Source organism: Magnolia sinica, chromosome 3 (assembly GCF_029962835.1).
Source record: "Magnolia sinica isolate HGM2019 chromosome 3, MsV1, whole genome shotgun sequence".
NCBI lineage: Eukaryota > Viridiplantae > Streptophyta > Magnoliopsida > Magnoliales > Magnoliaceae > Magnolia > Magnolia sinica.
In genome coordinates, this window is record NC_080575.1 from 47891229 (window position 1) to 47906236 (window position 15008).

The window sequence follows — 15008 nt, forward strand, 5'->3', positions numbered from 1 at the left end:
GAGTGCATGTGTATTAATTATTTATATATTTTATAAAAATAAAATTTAGGTTGCTACATTCTACCTTCTTTAAAAAGAATTCCGTCCATGAATTTGAATGTATCTATTTTGCGAACAAATGGGAATACTTTTCTCTTATTTTCACTACTTGCTCTATGAGGGCCGTATCCTATCCCGTACTGTTCCGTAGGCTTCCGCAGTCCTCCCAGTCGAATTCCGGCGACCCGCGATCTATTATCGGCAGTTGCGCGCAACCTTGAGTCGTGTCCCGTATTCCAGAGTCAGCTCAACTCAAGACTTGTACCCTAGCGACCGCGCCGTCGCCGCGGTTCAGATGCCGCGACTCACGCGCCGATCCGATACTCTGGTTAGGAGATGTGGGCCAGCGTTCGGTGCGAGGAAAACGTTGCGCGTGCAAATTCTGAGAGAATCTCTATGACTTATCACATCAATCCATCAATCAATCAATCCCATCATGTCAAGTACATGTCAAGTACACATCACCTCTTATCCATCCCCAAGCAATCCCCAAAGTCAAAAAGTTTCTTACAAGCACATACTTTTCTTACAACATTTACCCCTAAAGTCAAAAAGTTCTTACGCACCCATCACTCACCACATCCATCACCCATCCCTCTCTTTACAACCCTCTCTCTCTTTCATTTTCAAAATCTCATTCCAAGCAAACCCAAAAACCACCACACGTCCAAGCCTCTTCACATCTCTTCCAAGCTACAAGTGTGGCCCACCTTTCCTACCCTTTCATCTCCTATCTCAACCATCCAAACATCATCTCCTCCGTTGGAATCAAAGCTAAGGAGCTAAGGAAGCCTAGGGTGCAAGAAGAAGACGGTGGGTGATCGTGGATGTTTGTCTTTGATCTTTTTTGTGATTTAATGGTCCACAGATGTGAGACCCACCTTGATGCATGCTTATATTCAAGAGGGGCCCATAGTGGCGGGGCCCCTTCGATATTGTCGATCTCTCTCTCTCTCTCTCTCTCTCTCTCTCTCTATGATTATGGCCCACCTAATATATGTTTATCATCCATGCCATCTACCGGTGGACCCCATCTATGTGGGACACACCATGATATTTTTTATGTCATCCCAACCGTCCATAGGGGGCCCACCTTGATGCAGCTAGAGTGGGGTGTGGTTGTCAGTGAAGTGTGATCTGACGTGGCCCACCCAGCTCCATAGCTCAGGTGGCAAGCCGAGTGAAAGATGCCTCGTTTCAACACAGGGGGTCTTGGTATTGATCCCTGTGGAGGTGGCTAACATGGAGTGTGTGCTGACATGGAGTGTGTACTGGCATGGGAGTGGACTGACGGTGGGGTCCATGGGACCCACCCATGTCATCCATCCATTTTGGTGGGCCACACCGTACCGTATGTGTTTTATCCGAACCGTCCACCACCCTTGGATGGTGGGGCCACGTCTGTGTGGCCCTCCTCGGTGCGTGTGCACGCCCAGGTCCATAGCTCTTGTGGTAGACTGAGTGAAAGATACCATGTTTCAACACTGACGTCATCAGTGTACTGTTAGTGGTGTGAACGGACGGTGGGGTCCATGGGACCCACCCACACCGTCCATCCACTCCGTTGGGCTACACCATGGTGTATGTGTTGTATCCTAGCCATCCACCGTCTTTGGACGGTGGGACCCACCCCATGTGTGGGGCCCTCCTTGATGCATGAGACTGTCCAAGCCATCCAAGGGCCTGGACGTCAGCACATATTCAAATATTATATATTTTATTTGTTACATATATATTATATGTTTTATATTATATATATATATATATATATATATATATATATATATAAAAGGTGGTGGGCCCTATGTGGAACCCACCTCTACTTTTATGAGCATAACTGCAAAGCAGCAGCAGCTATACCTATATAAGGTATTATATATTATATATATACATGCCTTTTTAAATGCATAAAGCTGCATTGGCAACAACCATGGATATATATTAAATATATATTATCTTACATACCTCATACGTACATAAGGGTGGGCCCTACATGGGACCCACCTCTGCTCCTTTTTAGAGCAGCTGAGGCTGCACGTCCAGCAGCTGTGTAGCTGCTCTTGCACCCTTAGCATTAACTAGGTCCGTGGGACCCGTTGTACATGTGGATACAATCCACACCGTCCAGTTCTGTGGGACCCTCTACTATTCGACGTGTAGGCCCCACCAGGGTGTATGTGTTTTATCTTCACGGCCCACTGTTTGGGTGGTGGGGCCCACCATGACGTATGTGTCGTATCCATACCATCCAACCACTTGTGAGATCATCTTATGGCATGAGAAAATGAGTGAGTCAGATCCAAAGTTCAAGTGGATCCCACCATTTAATAGTGAACCGTGACATCCACCGTTCAACTTCTAAGGGCCATGAAAATTTCCAATTAAGTTAATATTGTTTTCATTTCATCTATCTCTATGATAACTTATGAACAAGTCGGATCTCAGAATACCTAAGGGCAGGCCCAATTTGATATACACTTGGTCGGCCCATTCAAACGGCCCAGTGCGATGTATGTGAGGCTCATGAGCGAGGCCCAATGTGGCCGTTACATTGTGTTTGAATTTCTTATGTAGGCCACTCCTTAGGAGTAATGTTGGTTTGATGTCCACATTGATGGGCAATGATAGTTAGATGTCCTCATTGTGACCTTCCCTTAGGCCTTGTTAGGTCATTCTCTTCGTAGGTTAACCCAAATAAGTGGGCCCCATCCGCCGTATGTGATGGATCGATTCCGGTTCTCGATTCCGATTATCGAATCCGATTACCGATTTCGATTTTTGATACCGATTATGAGTATGTGATAGCATAGCATCATAATACATGCCCATACGCATCATCTGCATGTTTGTTATGAGATGTGATTGACCATTGCATATGCCATAGGGCAAGTTGTTCATAGGGCTCCCTGATAGGCAGAGTTGTCCCACATGAGAGCATGGCATGCACAGGATTGATGCATGATTGGACTGTGTGACTCATACATCTCGCATTTGTGTGACATGACCACCATACACCCTAGCGACATCAGGGCCGTAGCCTCCATAGGTATTTCGTGGATGGCTAGATGAGACATTGAAAATCTGTTTTACATGGGGTGCTATAGATATCCCTGAGTGAAAGTCCCTAAACCCTCTTGGTTCCAGAAGTTGCTCCAACGTCTAGACCGAGTGGATGCATAAGCGCATGAGGGCTGTATACCGTTAGGCCGCGTCTCCCACTGTGTCGTGGTCAGTTGGAAGGGGGTACGGCCTTACCTGCACGAGAGGAGGGGGCAATGCTAGGCTGAGTCTGACCAGCTCGAGGAATGAGTCCGCTATCGACGAGCCGGGCCCGATATTGGCAAGCGGATAGTGAGGTCTCTTTCACTCACCTTGTTGTGCGCGATGAGGCAGCAATCTGGTTTGGAGTGTAATAGACCCCGGTGATTTTTCAGAGAGGAACCATACTGATATGTAGACTTATTGGGCAGGAATTGCATATTCATTCATTCACTATCCACTCGGGGTGGTGGTGCGCAACTAACTGTTGTGTACCTTCGCATGGTCAGGATTTCGGTTGGGTGCGCGACTAACCTGAGATCAGGAGTCTACTACATTGAGTCTGACTATCCAAATTTAGGTATGAGACTAGTTTGGATAGAAGTCCCTTATGATGGACCACATAGCCTGCGATACTACATACTATCATTCCGACTTCACTCCAGCTTGGTCATTTCATTCGCACCGTATATCACATTGCATCCGCAGTACTTAGCATTTTGGGTTGCCATGTTTCTAAATTGATTTGACCGTTAGTACTCACGCCTTGCATCGCATAGCCTTGGTATGGCTGATGATACTCATGGATTTGTCAGTACTTCCACTTACTCTGATTACTCTGATATTGCTTACTTGGTACTTACCTTCTGCACACACTTACACCACCCTTTAAGCTTTCTATAAGCTTATGCACAATAGTTGCATGCAGGTGATGTTAGGTTGCAGCAGCGTGGAGCTTGGAGCTTGTAGCTGACTTCTGGAGCTTTGATTGTGACATGTATTTTTTTTTTCAGCATTGTACTTGAATGATTATATTAGTGGATATGTGATGATGATGTTGCCTTTATGACTTGGTTATACTTGTGGTTATGCTCCATTACAAAAAAAAAAAAAAAAAAAAAAAAAAAAAAAAAAAATCATACTAAAAATTCTCCTTGTAAGATCCCAAGATCGAAATCGAGTACGTGAGTGCCGGGATCCGAGAATGGGATACTACAGAGGCTGTCGGCACTAGATTCGGCGATCGAAAATTTTGAGAGCCCGTTTTCCGAGTTTGGGGCATGACATGCTCTCAGGAGGCTTCCTCCACATCATGATGCCTCTCACTCTAAGAAGCTTCATCCAAAACATTTGTTCCTTCCTATCGAGAAGACAAACGAGCTACTCGGCATACGAAGAATCTTCCCTAATCTCTAAGAGTTGCCATTTGATAATGTAGGAAACATTTCACTTGTACTTCCTTAATATTGACATGTAGGAAAATATCGTGAATACTAGTCAAGTAAGGTGGTAAGGCAAGCCTGTAAGCTACAACGCTGACTCTCTCCAAGATATCAAACAAACCTATATATTTCGGAGCTAACTTCCCCTTATTGAATCTTATAACACCCTTCATCGAAGAAACCTTCAAGGGTCATTATAAGGAAGCAAATTAGGAATAGATTATCAAATACGTTTTCTCCTTCTCCCATATAAAGAAAACTCATAAAGAATCATTTACATCACACTAGTCACAAAGAATGCATGCCCATTCAATTCAATAACTATCTTGAGACCACATGAGATTACATTAACCACATGATTAAAGAATAAAAACCTCTAGATACTTTTAAAAAAAATTAAAAATTAAAAACTAATTTCAAAAGACTAGTAAAGTTCTTATGAAAACACCATTTCTCCATGAAATTTCCGAAGCTTCTATCCTTTTTTTTTTTTCCATAAACCACTTCTCATTAATGCTTAGAAAATTAGATATTATATATGGTAAACTTCCTAAGTATGGATTGTTTTGACCTTGCTTTCTCTCAACCAATGTCCATTCAAATATCTCACTCACGCATGAGCCCACCAAATCTTACATGTGTGTCCCCACTTGAGATGTCCAAATAGCAACATTAGGAATGGTTTATGCATAAGCCAACCAATAAATGGCCGGTTAGAAACTTGGAATGAGATAAGATGCCTTCAATAAGAGTTTCATGGCGAGTGAGGGCGTGGGGAGCCTTGCCAAGGGGTGCTCAATCTGGTAACCCCATTCTCTCACTTTCATTATCAGGTCATAATGTACTTCCACTTGAAGACAATAGATTTGCCCACACAGGTGCCAACATGGCAAGTGTGGAGAACATATGAAGGTAGGCTGGTCCATTCGTAAGGTGTGGAGAACATGTGAAAGTGGGTTGGTCCAACATGTGACCATTCGTCAGGTGGGACACCCCTTTATTTAAGTAAAGAGTAAAGAGTGGATAGTTAAAAACTAAATAATGGATCATACACATTCTACGACCAGCAGCCTGATGTTTTTGTACAGTCATTTTTATGGTTATTCGCTGCTCAGATGGCTACATATAATAAAGCAGTGTGTGTGTGTGTGTGTGTGTGTGTGTGGGTGAAGGGCTAGCAATCCTCTGAAAACATTTAAGTTTATAGTGAAACTTTTGGACCGGTACCACTGTTTGTTGATCCATAATTTTAGGGCATCTGTGGGAGATGCCCTAAAATTCTTCCATATTGGAAGATCTTTGACCCTTCACCCATTAGACTACAGTGAAAATGCGATATAGGTACTAGAGTGACATCGAAACTGACCAAAAATCAAAGGCGTTGGGCTCTCTACATTTGCACAATTTTGGAGGAACTGAAATCGTTATGGCAAACTTGGGCCTGTCATGCATGGAATCCCCCCTGTCAGCAACTTGCATGTACCTAACAAATCACCATCATTGCCATAGTCATCATTATCATCATTATCATCTAAGCCTTACCAACTAATTGGGATTGGCTACATGAATCCTTTTCCATCAATTTTTTTAAATTTTTTAAATTTTTAATTTTTAATTTAATTTTTTTTTTTTTTATTATTATTTTTTTTTGTGGGGGGGTCTGAATTCATGATGAAAACTATGGCAAAAGTTTGATGATGGCTGCCAACCTGATGCAGCCCTCTATCTAGGCATAGGACCCACAGTGAGACCTACTCAACCAAGAGCTATTTAATAGTACATTACATAGGTTGATTACAATCAACTAGTTGCATGTTTCCAACACTCACGACCAAGATACTTGTTGGTTCCAGGCTGTGGCTCAAACAGAGGAAAATGATGGTGATGATGATGACAAACAGAGACACCTTTCAAAAATGAAAATATAGAAATTGAGTAATTCTCTCTAATGACTTAAAATAAACTTTCCAACAGAACTGTCAGGTATTTTCATGGTGTTGAAACACAATCCTTTCAAGTTAAAATTATGCAATTATGTGCTACCTTGCATGCAGCAGCCGCTTTTGAATATCATAAAATCTGACATCTGAATATGGGCTCTCCTGATTTCAGCTTCAGATGCCCAACAAGTTCATGAAGGCATTAGTATCTACAAGATCTTCAAGGATAACTGCATTTCCATTGCTTGCCTGTTCCAGCTCCTCTTTATTAAAGATACCAGTGCATACTCCAACTGCTAAAGCTCCTCCAAACTCAGCAGCTCGGATATCGTTCGGCTGCAAGACGAGCAAATCAACAACACCCAAAAGAAGGAAAGGATTTGAAATTTTGTCGAATTATAAAACAGAATCTATGTGATTTGGACGCATCAACAGTGGAAACCCTCATAACACAACAACTGAACAGGTTTGACATAAAATGAAACGTCAAATGGGATGATCTGATGGAATCACTTCCTCCCAAATGTTCATCGTGCAGGATTATTAGACGGTTGTCATATGCTACAACTGCCAGCTGCTACATTTGTGGGCCCACACATAACAACCGTCTGATCAAGATAAATATATTGGAAATAATCACCTACATGGAGAACTCAAGAGTAAATGGTTGTACTGGATAATTCTTTTTTTTAAAATAGAGTCATAGTTCAAAATAAAAAACTTACAAGGTGACATCTGTGCATGCAGCACACAGTACATGACCCAAGTTAGTTATCACAATGCATCTGCACGTGTCACACATATACATGATTAAAACCATTCTTCAGCTAGGCCCTTAAATAGATAGGCTGTTTCCAGACATCAACCAGTTGAATGATCCCAACTATAGTTTGAACTTCCGACGATTAGAAATTTAGAACTGAACAACAAACACATTATCAAACTAGGGCTGTCTGGAATCTGAATTAAATATTTAATCGAATCTGAATCCAGATTTCAGGCCTTTAACTAATTGGTTCCGACTCAGATTGGATAAGAAATCAGGTCAGGTTGTGTTACCAATTCCAGTACTAAAGGGGATTCTAATATGTGATTATTTTCAGTGTTAACCTCTCTTTAGTTATATGATCCTTTTTTAAAGACTTCTAAGAAGGGGGATTTCTACTATGAACTGGAATCTGAATCTAGATCCAAACCCAAATCCAGACCAGTTCTAGACCCAGTTTTGGATTCAAACCCCATTCCCCGTCATGGCTCATGCTCGAAATTAGACATGACAGTACCGAGCGGGGTTCCCAAATCCAATTGGGTTCAGAGCCAGTACCTCATATATCTGGTCCCATAGTACCCGCACCATAGTAACCAGATTTGGTACAATAGTATTCCTATACAACCTGGTTAGGGCCCAAATCAGATTCCTTTAGTTGGGTCCAGATATGGATACACCCAGTGATATAAGTATCAGTATCAACGCACGTATCGCACCATTGGGATTAAGAAATGTATCGGTATAGCATGGGAAACATTGCATGTATTGCAAAATGTACCACCATTTTGGGAAACATTGTGAAATTGGTCGAATTTTTCAATGAAACTTCAAGGTTTGTTACACAAAAAATAAAAAAAATTACACACCTAGTACTCAAAAAATCACGAAAAACAAGTACACATAATAAGTTTCCTTTTGTATAGATTCCTAAACTGTGTTGTTTGATAAAGTGATGCAATTATATTCAAATCAATTCACATGATTTACAAATCATAGAAGACATGAAAAAACATAACCAATACATTCAAAAGCGAAAAAGAAAGTAAACATATAATTGTGCCCTCAATGCAGGCGTGCCGCTGTAAAAATATATTTTAAATTATTTTTTTAAAAAAAAATAAGTTAATGTGTGGCTGATGTTAAGATCAGCATATACTCATAAATACATAATATTAGCCACAAATAACATTTGGTCGAATGTAACTTTTTTAAATAAAAATCACTTTCTATTTATTTTTCGATGTTTTTTAATTAAAAATATTTGTTTTCAAAATTTTCAAAAGGTTCTGCCAATCTATAAATTAGCCTCCAAGTACTCTCACATTATTTTTCCACACTCTAATTGCAAGTTAATTTGGTGAATTGGGGAAATTTTGGATTTTCCCTAAATTCCCTCATTTTCTCAACATTCAAAAATTGGAGGTCAAAATCCATGATTGGGCATGCAAAACATGCAAAATCATGGATTATTAACTTCCTTCTACAGATTCCAAGCAATTTAAATACAAGAAAACAATTTAAATTAGCAAAAACTCGCCAATTGGGTGTTTGGTATCACACTTCGATCTTGATTTTTACACCCAAATCCCATTTTCTCTCCAAACAAATGAAAATGATTGGTCAAAATCTCCATAATAACATAATCATAGAAAGAAAAAAAAAAAAATCAGAGAAAATAGGTTTTTTGGTGGATCTTTTTGCTTTAGCTTGAGCCAAATCCCATTTTCTCTCCAAACAAATGAAAATGATTGGTCAAAATCTCCATAATAACATAATCAGAGAAAATAGGTTTTTTGGTGGATCTTTTTGCTTTAGCTTGAGCCAAATCCCATTCTCTCCAAACGAATGAAAATGATTGGTCAAAATCTCCATAATAACATAATCATAGAAAAAAAAATTCAGAGAAAATAGGTTTTTTGGTGGATCTTTTTGCTTTAGCTTGAGTTTTCTATTCTTTTTTCTTTTTCTTTTTTCTTTTTTAATTTTTTTTTTTTTTTTGAATTTGCAAGGGAGGTGAGTCAGGTGACACGACTGCAATATCGTTGATAAGTATTGAACATATTAATGACATCGTGGAATATATAACTGCAATATTTATGATAATGCCATCAACACATTGCGATATATCGTGAGATATTGACTGATAATAGGGAGGTTTTCCACTCCAGCTCAGTTTCGTATCAACATTGTGCGACACCGATGGTATCTTTCGAATATTTAAATCACTGAGTACACCAATATTTGACCTGAAATCAACCCACTGACTGCCCTAAGTCCAACCAATGGAAGATGATAAGCAAAAGTTCTCAAATTGGTGACTAGAACCATTGTCATTTATGGGTTACTGTTCCTACTAATGAATAATTTGTATCTTGTAGATGCGCCATATGTAGAGAGGCAAAAATGTCCAATTACTTAGACACTAATGTTTAGCACCAGATTTTTTCTGACAGTACATAATATGAAGGCCATGATCCAGTAAAAATTCATGTTCCTCTATCGGACCCAATGACCCACTTATGATCATGGTGGACCAATGGATAGAAGGGGCTCACTGTGGATTGCACATGACTCTAAAATTGCTGCAATCTAACGACCAATGGCATCTGATTAAGTATTTGCAAAATGGATGGCAGGACCATTTTATTCTTACCGTCCATTTTTCATTGCCTTGATCTGATGGATTTGATCGTCTGATAATGGTGATTTTGTGGCATGTGTAATCCATATTGGACCCCTACTGTTAAATGGTTACTAGTGATCAATGATTTAGATAGGTTTGTTTGAGGCCACAGAGTATTGGAAACAAAATAAGATATAAGACAAATCCGTACCGGATCATTGCTTCATATAATGTATATAGCTGTATGGCAATATATTTCACTTAACTACTTCAATAACAACACCTGGCCGAAAATTTAAAATACAGAAAATTTCCCAACTGGATGTACCGACCTGACCCACAAACGTAACATTCTGGCCCAATGATTGTTTCAAGGCATAAACTGTTCTTGTTACAAGAACAGAACAAGGAAACTTATCATACCGTATCCCCAACATGTACTCGCAGATTGAATCCTCCAGGAAACAGCTTCTCAGCTCTATCTGCCGCAATCATCACAAGATGACCTCGATCAATGTGATCACTTCCGAATCTGGTGTGGACATGTCATATGTAAGAATTTCCAAAACAAGAAAAGATGAGTCTTGAACCATCGTGTTTGCAACTCACCCTCCAAAATTTGGAACTGTGAAATATTTCCTGATACAGAGGCCCTCCATCTTCAACCATGCAATCTCTTCTAAATTACCTGTAACCTAGAAATATGAATAAGAAAAAAGAAAAGAAAAAAAAAAAAGTTATATGGCTTATAGTTGAAATAGGAGATTGTGGTATTTAAGGTAATAAAGACAAGATGGTAACATGTTCAACAGAATTGGAGCTTGGTAGGTGAAATGGAGATGTGCCTTCCAAGTTGTGTGATTGTTGATGCCAATGAAACTTTAAGTTTTTTATAAGACATATAGTGGACTAGATGTGCTATATGGAGCGAGTTTTAAGCTGTTAAAAGGCATCATGAGCAGAGATTGTGTTGCAGAGAGAGGATGCTGAAATGGAAGTGTTGGGAAGACCAGAAAATACGATAAAGAATGAAGTCATCTGTAACAGCCTAGGTGTAATACTAACAATATTTTAAATGATGGAGAGCAGATTGAGATGGTTCAATCATGTGCAAGTAAGACATGAGATGACTCCAGTGAGGAGAAGATCATTGAAAGGCCTAAAAAGTGGATGAGAAAATGACCTAAAAGGACTCAGATCAAGGTGGTAAGAAGAGATCTTACTTACTAAGGATAGGGCTATAGATAGAAAGGATAGGTGAAATGAGAAAGCCAACCAAACATTTGGGACAAGGCTATAATGATGATGATGAAAGATGCGGTGATGAGATGTGAGTGATATTTGCGACCAAAATACGCAAGTGCCTGAACTAGGGAGAAAATACAATGGTCAGTCAGCATAAATTGATGAGAAAAACAGAATTATCTGATAGGGAGGAGATTGAGAAGCCACAAAAGCTATTGGAAGTTTGGAACTAAAGCATATTGTAGGAGATTGTGCACGTGTGTGCTTGCGTACGAGTATTATACACGTGGGTATTTCCTTTTGGTAGTCCTTCAGGACACCATACCTTTTTATGTTTAAGATTTCATAATAAAGTGATTATGAGATGTGAGAGAAAACCATCTCTCTCCACATATTTTCCTCTCCAAAACTCTCCTCTTTTCATCTTTTCTTCCTATGAAAATCTACATGGCATTAGTGCAGGAAATCTCGACCCTCTCCTCCCCCATTTTTCCCTCCTCTCTCTCTCTCTCTCTCTCTCTCTCTCTCTCTCTCTTTTCTTTTCCTATTCTTATTGTTGGGTCCAAACCAGTGTTTAAATTATCGGCGATATTATCGACTTATCGCCGATAATTTCGGTATCGCTGGAGTTGTGACACCAAAACTCCCTTTTTTTCGTTTCTCTTCCTAATAACGCCAATTTTTCGGTGATTTTATTAATTTTTGCGAAAAGTCGAGTTGTCAGCGAGAAATCGGTGACAAACAACCCATTTTCAATGATAAAAGGACCGATAACATCGGAGCGTTGCGTAAATACGCAAAATATCCCCCAAAAAAAAAGGAGAAAAATGGGGAAACTTGCGGATTTCTGTACCTGTAGAAGAGGAGGGCCAATCGTAGAAGAGGATCGGTGAACGAAAATTGCAGTGGGCCAATTGATTGATCGGTGTGCCGTAGGTGCCATCTAATCTCTACTTTCCACTTTTTTTCTTCGAATACGTCAAAAATTTCAAACCTAGAGATGATTTCGGCAAAGAATCTGCTGAAGATTAGGGATTTGGAGAGATTTTGTTTCGGAAATTTAGGGTTTTGAGGGTTCCCTTCTGAAACCCTCTTCCATTTTGAAAACGACCTCACAATGGGTGGGTTTTTACGGACGCGGATTTCCTACGAAACCTTTTCGCGAAATGGGATTGCGTACTGAGTAAACTCAGTTGGGCTTACTATAAATATATGTGGGTTATCCACGCCATCCATCCGTTATTAAAGATCATTTTAGTGGTCGAGTCCAAAATATAAGTACACCCAGAGCTCAAGTGGACCACACCAAAAGAAACAGTGGAAATAATGACTTCCACCATTGAAACCTTGCTAGGGCCGAAAGTGATGTTTATTTGTCATCCAACCTGTTCATAAGATCACAAAGATATGGATAAAGGGAAAACACAAATATCAGCTTGATCCAAAACTTTTGTGGGCCCCAAGAAATTTTCAATGGTAGAATTTCAATTCACACTGTTTCCCGTGGTGAGGTCCACCTGAGATTTGGGTATATTTCATTTTTGGGATCCAGCCATCATATTATCTATTAAAATGGATGGACAGAGTAGATAAAATATGCAAATCACGGTGGACCCACAAAGTTTACTCAGTACGCTTAACGTACTGAGTTACTCAGTACGCAATCCGCTTCCCCCTTTCGCAGGAAGTTCCTGCACAAGGATTATGTGTGAGGGCCACTTAGATGTTTATGAGAAATCCAACCCCTCTATCCATTTTTGAAGATCATTTTATGACGTGAGACTAAAAATGAGGAGGATCCAAAACTCAAGTGGGACACACGAGAGGACACAATGGATATTTAGTGACCACTGTTGAAACATTTATATGCTATAAAAGTTTTGTAACGGTCTAATTTTTTTAGTGTTTTCACTTTATCTGAGTGAAAATGATCTTATAAACGGTTTAGAGCAAGGTGGAGCCTAGGAAGGTTTCAACGGTAGACATTCCTTTCCCCACTGTTTCATCTCCTATGGCCCACTTGAGTTTTGGATCCTCCTAATTTTTGGTAGCATGTGTTAAAATGGGGTCGAAAAACGGATGGACGGGTTTGATTTCTAACAAACATCTCAGTGGGCCCCACCCAGAATCCTTGCGCAGGAACTTCCTGCGGAAGGGTTTCGCAGGAAACCCACGTCTGGTTTTTACGGGGAAATTAGATTGCGTACTGAGTAAACTCTGTTAGGCCCAACGTGAATGTATCTGGTCTATCCATGCCGTCCATCCATTTTTCCATTTTATTTTAGGGGTTGAGACCAAAATTTAAGCATACCCAAAGATCAAGTGGATCATACCATTGGAAACAGTTGGAATAATAACTTCCACCGTTGAAACATTTCTTAGGCCCACAGTGATGTTTATTTCTCATCCAACCTGTTCATAGGATCACACAGACATGGATGAAGGGAAAAACACAAATACATGCTTGATCCAAAACTTTTGTGGCCCCCAAGAAATTTTCAACGGTAGATGTTCCATTCACACTGTTTCCCATTGTGTGTTCCACTTGTTTGTATCCATGGATTGATGGGTCGATGTTCTGTGGGGCCATCATAATGATAAATATTTTATCAATGTCGTCCATTTATTTTGATAGATAATTTTAAGGCATGAGGACAAAATGAGACAGATCTGCATCTCAGGTGGACCACACTAAGGGAAACAGTGGTGATTAAATGCCCACCATTAAAAACAGTGGTATGGCCCACCACTAGATTTTTGGATCTGCCTAACTTTTAGAATATTGTCCTATTATGGCCTCTCAAAACAGATGGTAGGAGTGGATTTGTGACGTACATCTCTATCATGCAAAAACCACACTGATTGGATAATCCAGTCCATCCTTGATTTGGCATCTTTGAGTTTATTCACTTTTACATGTCTTAATTACAGTATGCCAGCTGCATTTGTAATATATAAACTCATTTTGGTTGTTATTAAAGTGATTTTTTATTGCATCGCATGCTTTTTGGGTCCCATTAAATGAAAACTTATTATGTAATGCATTCTTTTTGTAATTTTTTCATTCCTGAATATGTAAATATGTGTATTTATGCATGTCCTGAAGTTTCACTGAAAAATTCCACCATTTTCTCCATGTTTCCTCCTTTTTTCATGCATTTCGACAACTCGAACACTAGTCCAAACCAACTCAAGGAGGAACCCTAGGAGAGTCTCACTCTTTTTCCCAAAAATAGTGATATGGATGAACTCCTTTGCAAACATCATGGCCATCGTTGACATGATTTGGAGCATTCCTAGATTCTTCATCCTCATCTCCGTCCCAAGCCAAAAAGTGCTACTAGCAGTGTTGAGATTGAGGGAGCCAGCTCTAAATTTATCAGCCCCAGGAATCAGCTATCATTGACCTTCATCGAGGGCTGGCCAATCTTTGTCATATAGTACATTGAGTAAGCAAATTAGGTTTTTCTGGTAATCAAGCCTTCCAGTCTCACTCCAATCCTCCTGCATCTTGGATTACTAACTCCAGTGCCATTGATCATATGACCATTAAGGAAGGTAACTTCCTTTCACATTCTTCTTCCTTGAGTTAAACAAAACTTATAAAGGGATCATTTTCCAAAGTTTATGGGAAAGGATTCTATCAGCTTACCTCATCTTTAGCATTACCTTAGGTTATTCATGTTCCTTCTTTCTATTTAACCTATTTTCTCTATGTGCTCTTGCTAATCAACTAAATTATTTGTAACCTTCTTTCCTTCTCACAGTGTTATATAGGATCCAAAAACCAAGAAGATGATTGATGGTGGATGTGAAACTCATGTACCTATCTGACTCCAATGACATCTCTACTGCATTTATTTTTGAGTCTCGTCTTAGTAATAGTGTGCCAGTTATAACATATTGATGTA

At 39.8% G+C, this 15008-nt stretch overlaps 1 protein-coding gene across 1 annotated transcript in view; it reads right to left on the reverse strand.

The window, feature by feature from the left end:
* Positions 1-6437: 6437 nt before the first annotated feature.
* The window catches only part of LOC131239904 (uncharacterized), a 66105-nt gene continuing 57534 nt past the window's right edge, over positions 6438-15008 (reverse strand). Inside the window, exons 4-6 of the mRNA XM_058237823.1 lie at positions 10462-10547; positions 10276-10384; positions 6438-6796 (exon numbers count right to left, since the gene is read on the reverse strand). Coding sequence (XP_058093806.1) covers positions 6635-6796; positions 10276-10384; positions 10462-10547 — 357 coding nt within the window. The 3' untranslated portion in view covers positions 6438-6634. The remainder of the gene's footprint in view (positions 6797-10275; positions 10385-10461; positions 10548-15008) is intronic.